Consider the following 14,785-nt stretch of genomic DNA (forward strand, 5'->3'; position numbering starts at 1 on the left):
TCTCTGAAGCACGCACGCTCCCAGCTTCCTTCACTACATCAATTGTTTAACATTTCTCTATCCACTTTGTTATCATTTATTTTCAAGAACTTACCACTTCTTATTGTATGAATGCATTTGACCCAGTTGTCAGGTCAAGGTTGTTTGTTTGCAAGGCTGCAAGCTAAGCTGTTTTTTACCTACTGTTTTTTTTAAAAGGAGCAAAACTCTTCTTCTTGGAAAGCATATCAGAGCATGATAAGCTGTGATACAAGACTCCAATTCTGGGATTACCAGCTTACATGAAACAACAAGAAACTCTCCGCACTCAACTAAACCTCAATCTTCGCGAACATTAGAAGTGTTAATATTAATATAGTGCCTGGTGATAAACTAGTAAGCCAAGACGTCATATGTCCTGTTCGTTTGGCTGATAAGCCATGGCTGACAGTACTGTTGGCTGATTTGTTGTGAGAGAAAAATACTATTGGTTAGCTGAAAAAGTATGACTTATAAGCCAAGCGAACATGGCTTAATCTTGAGCATGCGTGTCACCTTTTCCTCGTCCTCCTCACTGAGCATGACTAATCATTTTTGCATGTAAGATAAGCAAGAAACACTACCTCAGACATTACTGACGGTTCAAAAACATCCTTTACTGTCGGATTTTGAACCGGCAATGACATACTAGTAATGATGTGGGATTGACATCACTGTCGGTTCTTATGAGCCGACAGTGATGTGGTATTCAGGAAATCCAAAAAACAGGCTTAAAAATAGAATTTTTTAATTATGGGAGAGGCCCCACTAGACAGCCATAGGGTCGCGTGTCGCAAGTCACAAGTCACAAGTCACAAGTCACAAGATTTTTCGCGCAAAAAACGCGCGCTTTGCGGCCACCAGCACTCGAACCCCTAACCTCTTGCTTCGCATCTTCAGCCCCTAACCACTCTACCTGCAAGTTGTTTATGTCCAAATGAGATTTTCGTCCCAGCCATTTTACGTTCATCTAATTTTGAAATAAGTATTTGGGACCTTAAACGAATTCAAATGAAAAAGTTGCCAACTACAAAGTTTTATAACTTTTTGAGATCTACAACTTTTATTTTGGTAGTTTCTCCATCCGAGGTCGTTTACAAAATTTTAATTTCAAATTTCAGAAATTCAAACGTAGTTTTCCATGACAAGATGATTTCAAATCAAAAAGTTGTCAACTACAAAGTTTCATAACTTTTTGAGATCTACAACTTTCGTTTTTGCTGTTTGTCCATTCGAGGTCGTTTAAAAAATTTAAATTTCAAAATTTTAGAATTTCAAACGTAGTTTTCCTTGATAAGATGAATTCAAATGAAAAAATTATTAACTACAAAGTTTCATAACTTTTTGGGATCTACAACTTTTATTTTAGTAGTTTCTCCATCCGAGGTCGTTTACAAAATTTGAATTTCAAATTTTAGAAATTAAAATGTAGTTTTCCTTGAGAAATGATTTCAAATCAAAAAGTTGTCAACTATATAGTTTCATAACTTTCTGAGATCTATAACTTTTATTTTGGTTATTTGATCATTTATTCATCCGACACAGTAGTAGTAACATTGTTGACAAATGTTATATATCCCTCTTATAGTTTCATAAATTATAAGAGGGATATGCAACATTTGTAAACAATATTACTACCACTTTATCGGATGAAGAAATAACCAAAATAAAAGTTGTAGATCTTGATATGTTCTACAACTTTTATGTTCATGACTTTTTTTTGCTGAAATCATTTAGTGTTCCAAAATGACGTTTGAAGTTGCCATTTTTTTAAATTCAAAATTCAAATAGAAAAAACACAGTCATATGAGAAGAGGATAAAATAATAGTTGTAAGAACACAATAAATTAATAGAGCATGATTTTAGAAATTTTTAGGAAAAAAATCATCAAATTTGAAAGTAGTATGAGGGAGAGAGACTAGTTATAAATTTTAGCCAGAAATTGAAAAGAGAAATAAGAGTTCTTCAATAATTTCAAAATTTAATTAATTCAAATTTTAAATTTTAGAAATCAAACGTATTTTTAGTTAGATAGATGATTTCAAATAAAAATATTTGGACATCCAAACGATCTTAAATTAAAAAAGTTTGAACTATAAAGTTGTAGATCTCGTCGAGTACTACAACTTTGATATAAAGTTTGTCTTCATCGAACATCATATAAGAAACTTATGAAGTTTTCTTGTAGCATCTCTATCGGTTCAAGCCACGAACCGACAGTAATAGTATCAGTGTCGGTTCTTTGCAAACACCGGCAGTGATGACCCAATATCACTGTCGGTTCTTGGCTAAAACCGACAGTGATATGAACTGACAATGAAGACCCGAATATTAGTGTCGGTTGGTCCTATCACTGCCGATTTTAGCCAAAAACCGACAGTGATGGGCTATCACTATCGGTTTCTTAAAATCCGGCAGTAATGAGGCCGACAGTGATATCTAATTCTGTAGTAGTGAAACATCACATTCAATGGCCTTGTTAGTCTTTTCTAATGGCCATTTTATTGCGTAAGCTCCAAATCTCCCATGTGGACCCATCCAATCCTAAAAGGATTAAGATATTTCAGAAAGCCAAGGGTTGGCAAGCCATTTCTCCAAAAATCTTGCACACAGGAGCAATAAGTCCCCGTTTGGATTCATTAACTCTAATAGTTAGCTACTGGATAGCTCATAGCTTTTTTTCCTTGTGCACGGTGTCCACATCTTGAGGGTGTGGGGCTTGGTTAAGGCGCACGCAACATGGTAGCTGTGGTTCGCGGACAGCGACCATGTGCGCAGTGAACAAGCGGCGGACACGGCTTGTAGCACATAGCGATGGTCGGGGGCAGCAGGGGACATGCAGGGGACACGTAGGGACACGTGGGTGGGCACATGGTGAGGCAGCATAAGCATGGCGACACGTGGGCGGCACACGGCTACCATTGGGGCAAACCACCAAACAGCTGGCACAAAAACATGTGGGTGGAACAAAACCTTGTGCAGTTTATGATCAGTTTTGTGATCATTTCCGTTTAGACTCGGTGAAAGCCCTAGTTTGGTTTTGAATAATTGATGAAACCTAGTTGGACTAATCCTTGCATCTAAGTGTGTGACTAGATAGGATGGTCCAATCCAAGTGAAGGAGCTAGGTGGCACTCATGGATGGAGATGGCCACATGAAATGAAGTCCATGGTGATGGTGTGGACATGATCAAGCTCCGGGACTTGAAAAGAAGAAAGAGAAAAATAAAAAGCTCAAGGCAAAGGTGATATCCATAGGGCTATTTTGTTTTCAGTGATCGAGACACTATAGAGAGTGTGGTCACATTTAGGATAGATGGTCGTACTATTAAGAGGAGAGCTCGTATCGAACAACTCGATCATCTAGTGCCACTAGGTGTTGAAATACCTACATTGCATTTTAGGCCTAGTGCACAATCGGTGAGAAAGTGATTAACCTTTGAAAAACAATTGTGAAAATGCTAACACACTTGCACGTGATGGTGAAACACTTGGAGTGTTAGCACATTTGCAAAGGTAGTGAGAAAGGTGAAGAAAAGAAGGCGTAGCCTGGCTTGTGTTGCTGCCCCCGAGGGCACTTCCACCCTTGTGACGGTGCACCGCCACCCTAGTGGCGATGACCGACAGAGGAGGCCGAGAGCAGGGTGCTCTGGTGGGGCACCGCCACCCTGTTCGGTGGCACCACCATCCCTAGGGCGGTGCCCACCTTGACGTGGCCTAGAGCAGTAGAGGAGAGAGCAGGCACCGGTGCGTCCGGTATGCACCACCGCCCTGAGGGCGGTGCACTGCCATAAAAGTCCAGAGAAGGGGGTTTTCTAGGTAGTTGGTCGGGTGGTCACCGCCACCCTAGGGGTGGTGCCACCGCCGCCTGTCAAGTGACCACCTGACCAGTCAACTAGCCTTTGGATTCAACAATTGGGGGCACCGCCACCCCTAGAGCGGTGCCAGCACCGCCTTGTCCGGTGCCCTCACAGAGGCTGGCTCCAAAGGGTAACGTCTCTATTTGCTTGTGGGCTTATAAATAGAGCTAGTGGTCGGCCTTGGCCACTCTCTTGGCACTTCTAACAGCTGCATACACCCTTTAAGAGCTAAGCACACCACTCCACTCACTTGCACACTTGATTTCATCATCTTGAGTGAGATTGGAGAGCCTCTAGTGCATTGCTGAAAGGTCCTTGTGTGGTTTTGGTAATTGAGTGACAACCTAGGTGGACTAATTGTGTTTATGTGAGATACACAGGTGATTAGTCCACAGGTACATATGTGTGAGCAACATATGCCATGAAGGTGAAAATGACTTGGAGATGTTGCAAAGCTCACACATGTGATGATGAAGGAGCTCATTGCACATGAGACATGACATTGAGTCATGTGATCAAGGTGGAGAAGATCAAGACAAGACTTGGCTTGATGGACCGGTTGCAAGCGTGAAGGGCAAGTCGGAGGCTTTGGAGCGATGGACCGCGTGGCGGTGAAGCTTGAGCAAGACTTGGCGCCGATGGACAAAGGCAACGGTGAAAAGCAAGTGATGTCAAGATCGATGAACCAATATGATCACATGATGATATGAAGTGGATCATATCATTGTTGATCATGTTGGTGCATGTGTTGCATCAACATTGGAGGAGATGGAATGGAATGCGCAAGGCAAAGGTATAACCTAGGGCATACTTGTTGGTGCATGTGTTGCATCAACATGTGGTGTATGATCATAGGTGTGTAGAGAAGTTGATGACCGGGTTTAGGATAGATGGCCGTACTATCAAGAGGGGCAAACTTGTTTGCATATCGGTCATCTAAGTGCCACTCGAGTGATCTAACTTTGCATCATCGCTAGGATTGAGTGGCGTGGCAAGTTGAGTGGCTAATCCTTTGAAAAATAATTGTGAAAATGCTAACACACATACACATGGTGGTGTTGGCACATTTACAAAGGAGCTGAAGTTGGAGTTGATGTGGATCAACTCGGTGATGGAATGGAGGTGAGAAGGGTTTGAAACTCCACCGGTGGAGTGTCCACCCGTAGAGTGCGGACAGTCCGACGGTGCCACCGGCGCACTAGACAAAAAAGATAGGGTCTCATAGAGTGCACCGGACGCTGGTCACGCAGTGACCAGACGCTAGGGTCATGCGTCCGGTCAATGGCGACAGACAGCGTGTAGGCGTCGATCATCGACCGGACGCTGGCGCTGGAAGTGATCGGACGCTGACTGTGTGCATCTGGTCAGGGTGACATGTGGTGACACAGGTAGAATGGAAAGGCCAGAGAGTGACCGGATGCTGGTGCTGCGTCTGATCGCAATCGACCGGACACGTCCGGTCATGTCTAGTACCTTACTGGAAACGACCAGACGCTGGGGTTGCTGCGTCCGGTCAGTTCAAGCTACTACGTCCGATCGACAGATGACCGTTGAGATCGGGCAGACAGTATTTGAAGTAGGGGACACGTGGCGTGCATCGCACGACCGGACGCTGAGGTCCAGCGTCCGGTCGATCAGACCGGAGCGTCCGGTCATCCTGACTTTTGCCCAGTGAAGGGGTAACGGCTCTATTTGTTCGTGGGGTTATTAATAGAAGCCGGTGTCAGCCTTGGGCCGGTAGCTTAGCACCCTCATGCCTATGTGGCTTGTGTAGGAGTGCTTGGATGCCCTCTAACTCACTTGTGCTTGCAAGAGTGCGAATCGATTGCGAGTGAGTGCGATTCTAGTGCGTTGCATTGTGAGATTGCATCGAGTGGCACTAGGTGATCGAGTTGCAAGCCGATGGTGCTTGTTACTCTTGGAGGTTGCCACCTCCTAGATGGCTTGGTGGTGGTCTCCGTTGAAGCCCGCAAGAAGCTTGTGCGGTGCTTCGGAGAAGAGCTTTGTGAGAGGCATTGTGCTCGCCCCGTGGGAGCCGCGAAGAGCAACTCTAGTTGAGCGTGTCATTGAGCTACCCTCACTTTCAGGGTAGGTTCTTGCGGTGCCCGACGTGCGGGCTTGGCAGGTGATGCCAATTAGCCGCCGAACCACCAAGTGAGCGGTCGACACAATAGGGACGTAGCGTGTTGGCAAGCATGTGAACCTCGGGAGAAAATTCATCGTGTCAACCTTGTTCTTCCCGTTGGTTTGCATCCTCATTACACAAGCTTGTAATTACTTTCATATGCATTATGCTTGTGTAGTTGCTCTTGTAACTAGTTAGCTTGTGTAGCTTACTAGTTACCTTCTTGCTTGTGTAGCATAGAAGTAGCTCCCTTGCGTGGCTAATTAAGTTTGTGTAACTTTGTTAGTCACTTTGCTTAGTTTGTGTAGCTAAGTATTTACGCTCTCTAATTTGGCATTGGTTGCCTTGTTATTGAGCATTGCTAGTGAGCTTAGTTGGCTTTGTGCTTTTGCTTACTAGCATGTGTAGGAGCTCCCTTGTTGCTTAAAGTACTAGTGGCATAGGTTTGTGTGACCTTGTTCCTAGAATTGGTTAGGTGAGCTCTAGCTAGCCTGGCACCTTTGTTGCTTAATTAGTATCTTTGGAAGGTGCTAGAGAACATAGATAGAGGGTTGTAGTCTTGGCTAGACCGATAGTTCTAATTCCGCACTTGTTTCGGTTAGCCGACGTGATTAATTTTAGAAAGGACTATTCACCCCCTCTAGTCCGCCATCTCGACCCTACAATTGTTTAGTGTTCTAGCATCTTGTGGCACTAGTTGGGCGATTTGGGTTGGTGGAGATCTTGTTACTCTTGGTGTTTGCCGACATCTAGACGGCCCAGTGATTGTTGGATCATCAAGTAGAGGAAGGTGATTGTCTCCGACTCCGATCATTGTGATTGTGAGGGTTTTTTGTGCCTTCCCCAGCGGAGTGCCAAAGGCAACTCTAGTGGATTGCTCATGGCTTATGTGATCCCCATCTTGTGTTGGTTGTGCAGCACCCAATTGCAGGTTTGGCGTGTGATGCCAATTAGCGTGTGAACCTCTAAGTGGGTGAATCGCCAGAACGAGGACTAGCTTGTTGGCAAGCAAGTGAACCTCGGTAAAAAATCTTGTGTCATCTTGTTCTGAGGATTTCTTGATTGATCATGATTGATTGACCCCATCATATTGTGATTGGCACACTCCACAACATGTCGGTATAAACATCATCACCTCTCTTGTATTACATTCTTAGTGTAGCTAAGCTCTTTAGTGTAATTAGTTTTGAGAGCTAGCTTGTGTCGGGTCTAGTGGTTAGTGAGGCACTTTAGTTAGCCTTTGAGAGCTCAATAACTTATTGATCATAGTCACTAGAATTGTGGTAGGTGGCTTGCTCTTTTAGTAGGCTAGCGCAATACTCGCTTCGCCATTTAATTGTCTAACATATTTGCTAAGTGTTGTTGTAGAAATTTTCAATAGGCTATTCACCCCCCTCTAGCCATTAGGACCTTTCACTCGGGTGTGGCGTCCTACACAAAATATCATCACCACGTCGTGATCTACGACATCTATTAAGGGCTCAAGGTCATTGGGGCCATATATTAGTGGGTAATTAAACGCAAAGTAGGCACTATCAAGCTATTTCTAGAGTTCATGGCATTGCTTTAGGGGTTTCATTTTTACACTGTCTAAATTCAAATTGATGACCAAAACATGATAAAAAATGTTCACCAGCCACCCAAGGCTCATCTTCTGAGTATTTTGGAAACTAGGTTTGTTGTTTAACAAAATTAAAGAACATGAAGTGTCAATCTCGTAAATGTTAAATTATTTTCACCACTAAGAATATTCGAAGTTCTTTTATGAATTTGAATTACATTCAAACTTGGAGGCTTAATTTAAGTTCTTTATAGTATTTTCAACATTAGGTCTCGTGAAGCCTTGGTCTCCCAACTGACACAAAGGCTCTTGCCCCGCGCGTACCTTCGAGTGCGGCCTACATAGCAGACCCGCAAACACAAAAGGAAATGAAGGTAGGGGCAGCGGTCGAAGGTCGGTCCCCCTAACAAGACCTGATAATGCTGAATACAAGAAATATGAAAATTTCAAAAATTATGTGGACTAGAACGAACCAGAAAATCTTTATCATGAATGTAATTGAACCGCTGATATGCTTGACCAAATGTGCATGGTTGAGTAGTTTGAAAACTGAGCTGCTTGTGAACATTCACAAAATCTACAAACATATTTTTTATCCCAAATGAAGGATACCTAAATGTCGAGGCAGAGGTGAGGTCAAAGCAATGACATCATTGTTCCTTCGCGGTTCCCTTTCAAGAAGGACCCTAGTATTGAGCAATGGCCATCCACCAACACTCAATTGTATCCCCTTGGCAAGAAGAGAGAAGTATCAACGAAATGAATCGCCATGTTCATAGATGGTGCGCTAGTGCTTGAGGACTTGGTTGGTCAATGACATTGAGAGAAAGAAAGCAAGAGCACAAGCGGTGGAGTGGAGGCACGATCAATGAAGGGCAACAAGAAAGGAAGGACCAGCGAGCTGAGGAAACTGCGGAGGTGACAAAATACGAAACCACTTAGACATTCGGCACCTTAAGAGAGTGATAGAGGAATCAAAGAGGAAAATGTTTAGGATGCTATAGTGGGATCTATAGGCATTGGACCTAATTGAACCTGAGCCAAATGACCAAAAGAGTCAAAACATAGGGCACCACTAGGCCCGGTGACGAGAGTCAAACATAGGGGTATGTCAAGTCCCTAGGAAAGAGACTCCTGACCGAGAGACCCCCGACTGCCCCCTCTAGGGTCGCTTTGGGGCTTAGGGGCTATACCCATTGGGTACACTCGCGCGTACCCTCCGGTCAAGGATCAGGTAAAGCCCGAGCATGCTCATGGCCCCTGCTCAGGACTCGAGGGCTCGCCAGAGCCCCTGGCTCTCGACCAATGACAGCCTAAACCTGATCCTTGGCTTGACCCTAGTCTGAGCTAGTGTCTGGGTAGGATCTAATACCATGGACATCCACCCTCCTAAGCTTCCAAAGCTTTAGAAATGTTTTGGGGTCTCCATGGCACTCGCCTGATCGATGGGCGGCAGGTACCACCGGGCGCTCCACCGACAAGACCACGCAGATGGCGTGACACAAGGGGACAAATAACCCCTCTGATCTCAGGGGCTTCGAGCACTCGTGCCTGCTCATCAGCCCTCGAGCCAGAGCAACTTTGCCACCAAGGAAACCTCGAGAAGGCTCACTCGGTGGAGGCCAAACCCACAGCAGACAACCTCTGATGGTCAAAGCGTCAGGGCTAGCAGAGTCTGGCGGTGCCCGAGGTGCTCCCAACTCCATGAAAATACCAGGGTCCATCCATGCCATAGCAGCGCCCTCCTAGAGTCCGCTGCACGAAGACCATAGACTAAAATCCCAAACCGCCTTGTACCTGACTTTTATCGACATATAACGGGGAGGTCGACTCCAAGAGAGGGGGAGGCGGGAAAACCAGACAGATAAATCTAGAGCATTCCAAGCCTCAACCCAGCGCAGAGCAGCCAAGGGGAACAACAGAGCGTTCCTCCCCTGGCAACCCGGCAAGAGAGAGGAGCATTCCCCTTCCTTGCCGTGGAAGAAACCTCACCGTTGATGAGCCTAGGATAGAACCGAGTGATCCCATGCCAAAACTCTTTCTCTATTGTTGTAACCCCCAATTTGGATGCTCTCGAATATAAAGAACTACTCACTGCTAGATGTAGGGCTCTGATAGCCTGAACCAGGATACATCGCCATGTCTTCTCTTATGTTCTTGTGTCCACCAGAGTCACCGGAGGCCCACACTCTTAACATTTGACGAACAATGATGCTTGCCGCGGTTACAGACCCATGACACCTGGACTCATCTACAAGCTTAAGAGGGAGAAAAGTAGGTCATGGTAGACAACAGGGACACAGGAGAACCAAAGGAAGCCAAATTTTCCAAAGAGATTCCCAAAAACCAAGGCAGGAAGCAGCAGACGAGGAAACATGTCCTTAACAAAAACAAGCCGAACATCTAATTTTGCACCAACACTCGGCTTGCCCATGAGAAAACAAGAAATAGTGGACACAGTAGCGAGTGACCAAAGAAGATCTAGAGGGAGAACTTAGATGTAAAGAGGTTAGAGCAGATCGAGCTAGATTGCCACTCTGAACATGATTTGAAACTGAGGAATCCATGCCATTACTTGAATGAGGAGCGAAAGAGACTCCAAACTTATGATGACCAATGACCAAAATTTCTTAGGAAATTAAGGCGCTTAAACACTAACGGCGAGGAAGAAGACCGCTATTGGAAGGAGCTTGAGCATGCCAAGATGGACCAACCAGCTGACTATTAGCACCCATAAGCACAACAACGAAAGATCGATTCGTAGATTTTTGTCCTGACCAAAGATCAAGCCAAGTCCTGCTCCTACTGCCAATGGCAGAATTCACGAAGAAAGGGAGTATCACCATTGTGCCAAATATGGAACACATTGAAATCCAAGCACTAAAAAGTCTAGAGGTCATAAATATGAAAACCCACTGCCTTGCAAGAGACCGAGAAAGAGAACACATGCTCTCCCAAAGAAATAACTTCAAAGGAGGAAGAAGACCTTCTGATCATAGGTTCAAGAAGATCAAAGACAAAAGCTAGAGAAAGGCAAAACTTACATCGCACCAACGAGACAACAAGAAAGAATCTTTTTAAGCCATGGCCTGGGAGGAAGTTGATGGCAGCACCCAGCAGGACCTTCACCTCCTTCAGTTCGTCTCAGTCAGTCCCCGGACACCCTCACTTCCTCTCTAGCTCGAACGCCACTATAGCCACGTCAGATCTCAACGTGGCTCCCTCTGAAAGGTTCGTTGTGAAAACACAACCCACTACTACACAAACTTTACTGGAGGCGGATGTTTTCAGTTTCCCATGGCGGGCAAAGCCGTCCGCCGCGGCCTAGAGGCCACGGTAAATCGTGGCTTAACCGCGGCGGGCGGCTTTGCCCGCCGTGGTTAACCGATTTACCGCGGCGGGCGGTGTAACGTGCCCGCCGCGGTAAATATACTTTTACCATGGCGGTCACGTTACACCGCCCACCGCGGTAAATTATTTAAAAAAAACAAAAAAAAACCTAGGAGCCCGTCGGCGAGCCCATTCTTGAGCCCACCGATGAGCCCGTTCCCAACCCAATACCAGCGCCACCGCACCTCGCTGGATCCACCGCCAGGGTCTCCTCCTCGCCGTATCTGCCGCCGAAGAGGTCATCCTCGTCGGATCCGCGGCCAGGGAGGACGACCTCGCCGGATCTGCGGCCAGGGAGCGCAGATCGGCCGGATCCGCGGCCGTGGACGAAGAGGAGGCCGGACCCGCGTCGTGGACGACGAGGGCGCTGGATCCACCGTGAGGCCATGGAGAAGGCTGTCGTCGTCGATCCGCCGCCGGGACGCCTCGATCCGCCGCCAGGAATCTCGATCCGGCCTTGGAGGGGGCTGTCGTCGTCGGTCCGCCGCCGAGACGCCTCGATCCACCGCGGGAGCCTCGATCCGTCGCCGGGAGACCTCGATCCGGCCTTGGAGGAGGCTGTCGTCGTCGATCCACCGTCAGGAGCCTCGATCTGTCGCCGGGAGACCTCGATCCGGCCTTGGAGGAGGCTGTCGCGGCCCCGTGCGCGCCGTCGCTCGGCCGTCGCACGTCGCCCGGTCACGCGCTGCCACGCCGCCCGCCGCACCGCAACCGCCTGCTCCACCCAGGACTGCAGCGACGAGCTCATCCTCTCTTGCTCCCTTGAAACGGGTTTGCTGCTGTGTTTGGATTTGGTGGATACGTGCTTGATTGCAGCGATGGATGGATGGATTGCAGGAAGCAGGTGGCCTACTTATATAGGCTTATGGCTGACGAGAGTGGAGTGTGTGTGTTGAAGCACCATGCCTGCCTACGCCATGGAAAAGGGGGAAAACGGGCGGAGACGACGAAACCAGAGGCACCTAGCTTTTATACTAAAGGCAGAAATCAGGCCTTGCTGGGCCAACTGGGCCTCGGCCTTTTACCGTGGCGGACCTTATAATATGCCCGCCACGGTAAATAGATTTACCGTGGCGGGCGTCTTAAGACGTCCGCCGCGGAAAATAGGGTATTTTCCGTGGCGGACATCTTAAGACGTCCGCCTCAGTAAATAAAAAAGGCCCGCCTCGGTAAATCATGGGCATTAATCGCAGCGGGCAAAAATTGTGCCCGCCACGGAGGCTATTTTGATGACGCTGCGCAAATTCGTTTTTGTAGTAGTGACCGATACTAGTGCTGCGTTTGAGATCGCATATCTCACGGCGGCGGTCAAAAGGAGTGGAGAATCCCGCCAGATCGCACATGGTCCACTTGATTCTCACAACCTCAACAAACTCATTTACTGCGAGATACTATGAAGATGACTATACATATTGCGGCATGGTCACCACCACACGGCCACCACACCATGTGGTGAGAGATCACAGTTCCAAACATGTCCCGGTATCGCACTTTTAATATTAAATGTACTAAGAAGCAACAAGCTTGCAAATTTAGTGACAACCCCACAACTACAGGATACAAAAATGCCGAAGAATTGATGAATATAAGTCAAACAGATCTTGTGTGTTTCGGGTTGAGAAGTTCAACAACACTACATAAATATCTCTGAGTATCTCCATACATGAATTATATATGCGAATAAATAGTTTTATGCGACAAACAACGTACAATGACAACTCAAAAAATAAATTAAAATGCGATTAATGATGAAGAAGTAGTGAATGAATCATTCTTGAAGCAATAGCACATTTTCTGCTTGGTTTAGCTATGAACTCTAACATACTCCGACGAGTCAGCCCTGGTCCACATCATTGGGTTCCTGCTGTCCACTCCTTTCTAATCTCAAAGTAGTAACTCATCTCCAAGTAGCACTTGCCATCATCATCAACAAACTGAGAATGCGGCATTAGTGATTGGTGAAGCATCTTCAAGCATCAAAGGAAAATCGTGGTAAGTATAAATACCTTTAATTTAGCAGAATAAGAACCTCTTGCAAAAATGCCAGCAGGGGTGGTCTCTTCTTCGCCCTCGTAGACATAGGGCTCTAACTGGGGGCTGAATGTCCCCAGCATCATCTTCTGGTTCTCCACTGCAAGAAACGTTGAAAATATCAACAACATCATTTGGACAATAATGGTAGAAAGATTACAAAGGATTAAACCCTGCTCCTAAACCAGATGGTATATTCTCATGTTATTCTTTGTGGTTGGATGAGCAATGCAATGACTGATATGACATGTAGCATGCATGAACCTGATTACCTGATTATTCGATATATACATCATGTTTAATCTTAAAGTAGAGTTCCATTCCTTTTGTTCTATAGTAGCAGTTACCACATTACCAGTATTACGACATCTTAAATTGATTGCATAATCATGTGAACCATGTGATGCCTCCTAACCACGATGAACCACTAAAAATTTTATTATTTAACTGCACTAAAGATGCAAATTACACTTCAACTTTAAGTACATCTTGAACTAGAGAAATAGAAAGTTGTTACTTTCCAAAACAAAAGAGAGAACAAAACGGGAAGTTGACAGTACTCATGTCTGTTGTTTAATTTGAAGCAGAATATCAGATGAGATGCAAACGTTCCCTTTATGTGATCTGTACTATATATGTTGGCTCGCGAATTCTCGATGACAGCATGTCGACTCAAAGCTGATGTGAAGTGTTGAGAATACTAGTTATCATGCATTACGCTTGTGAGGTCCAAACCTTTTACTCCAGTTTTCCAGACAGTGTTGGTGTACTTCAGGCCTGACACGATGTTGTTGGAGACGATGAAGGAGAAACGGAAGCTGTAGGGGCTGCCATCCTTGAGAGCAAATGCATAGCCCTTCTCGTCCGCCTGGAATGGGATCGGAAGGACCAGATCCGGTCTGCCAGGTGACAGGATTGTCAGGTTCAGCACCTTAACCTCTGGTTCCGCGGTTTCTGCATGAAAAATGTTCGTTTGTTGAGGAATGCACCATGGCTCGATCCATATGAACATGAGGATATATAGGGTGATAAATAAGAGGTTATAATCACCTCCCAGCTGCTCTGTGTCGACTTGCCCAAGGAGTTGCTCCTTCCACCTCCTCAGGCTCTCATCGTCCTATGCAAGCAAGTAGCAGATCATTAGAGTAGTTTTGATTGTTCAGAAGAAACAGAAATGAATATGTCAAATCCTACATCAAAGCAACGCACCATTGAATTATTCAGGCATTGATGATACATACCTTGTCGAGCTCGAGCTGTTCCTTGAGGGGGACCTGGGGGCCAAGCACGACAATGCGCTTGTTACCTTCTTCGTCCTCTTCTTCCTCCTCAACGTCGGTCCCGTTGGCGTGCTTCTCCTTCACCTTCTCTTTCTCTTTCTCCTTATCGTCCATGGGCTGCTATGCACACGGTTGCGCTCCCAACGCGGTTGACAGGGATGATGGTGGCGCGCGTGAGAGAACAAACGACAATGGAAAAGAGGAGGACGGGGCAGCACTACTCAAAGTGGAGATAGAGAGGGAAGAGAAATGGTCCGTAGCTTACAAGAGAGCGGGCCGGGCGGCTGCGGAACTGGCGCCCGGTGTGCGCATCACCACTCCTTGTGTAAGCACCTCTGCTGGAGATCCGGGGAGCCAACCGTTACGTCGCACCGCTCGTTACGCTTTGGCATGGTAGTTTCTGTGGTTGGCATGAATTTTCCTGTTGCGTTTGTTTCTTTCCTTCCGTGTCGCTCCATGTTTTCCTTGTCTTGTCTCTGTTTTTGGGTTGAAAAATAAGTGCATGCATGCAGATTTACC

The 14,785-nt window shown here is 46.2% G+C and overlaps 1 protein-coding gene across 1 annotated transcript; it reads right to left on the reverse strand.

Moving 5' to 3' along the window:
- Nucleotides 1-12,575: 12,575 nt before the first annotated feature.
- Nucleotides 12,576-14,543, reverse strand: LOC136518034 (rho GDP-dissociation inhibitor 1-like). The gene is made up of 5 exons (XM_066511685.1): nt 14,228-14,543; nt 14,037-14,103; nt 13,722-13,940; nt 12,962-13,086; nt 12,576-12,889 (listed from the first exon to the last, which is right to left on the reverse strand). The coding sequence occupies exons 1-5, from the start codon at nt 14,378-14,380 to the stop codon at nt 12,806-12,808; spliced, it is 648 nt and encodes a 215-aa protein (XP_066367782.1). The 5' UTR covers nt 14,381-14,543; the 3' UTR covers nt 12,576-12,805.
- Between the last annotated feature and the right edge of the window lie 242 nt (nt 14,544-14,785).

This window comes from Miscanthus floridulus, chromosome 17 (genome assembly GCF_019320115.1).
Source record: "Miscanthus floridulus cultivar M001 chromosome 17, ASM1932011v1, whole genome shotgun sequence".
In the NCBI taxonomy this organism is placed as follows: Eukaryota; Viridiplantae; Streptophyta; class Magnoliopsida; order Poales; family Poaceae; genus Miscanthus; species Miscanthus floridulus.

Coding starts and splice junctions, on each gene's coding strand:
- LOC136518034 (XM_066511685.1), bottom strand. CDS start 14,380: ATGGACGATAAGGAGAAAGAGAAAGAGAAGGTGAAGGAGAAGCACGCC. Junction 14,104..14,227: donor AACAGCTCGAGCTCGACAAG/GTATGTATCATC, acceptor TTGCTTGCATAG/GACGATGAGAGCCTGAGGAG. Junction 13,087..13,721: donor CTGGAAAACTGGAGTAAAAG/GTTTGGACCTCA, acceptor CGTTTCTTGCAG/TGGAGAACCAGAAGATGATG.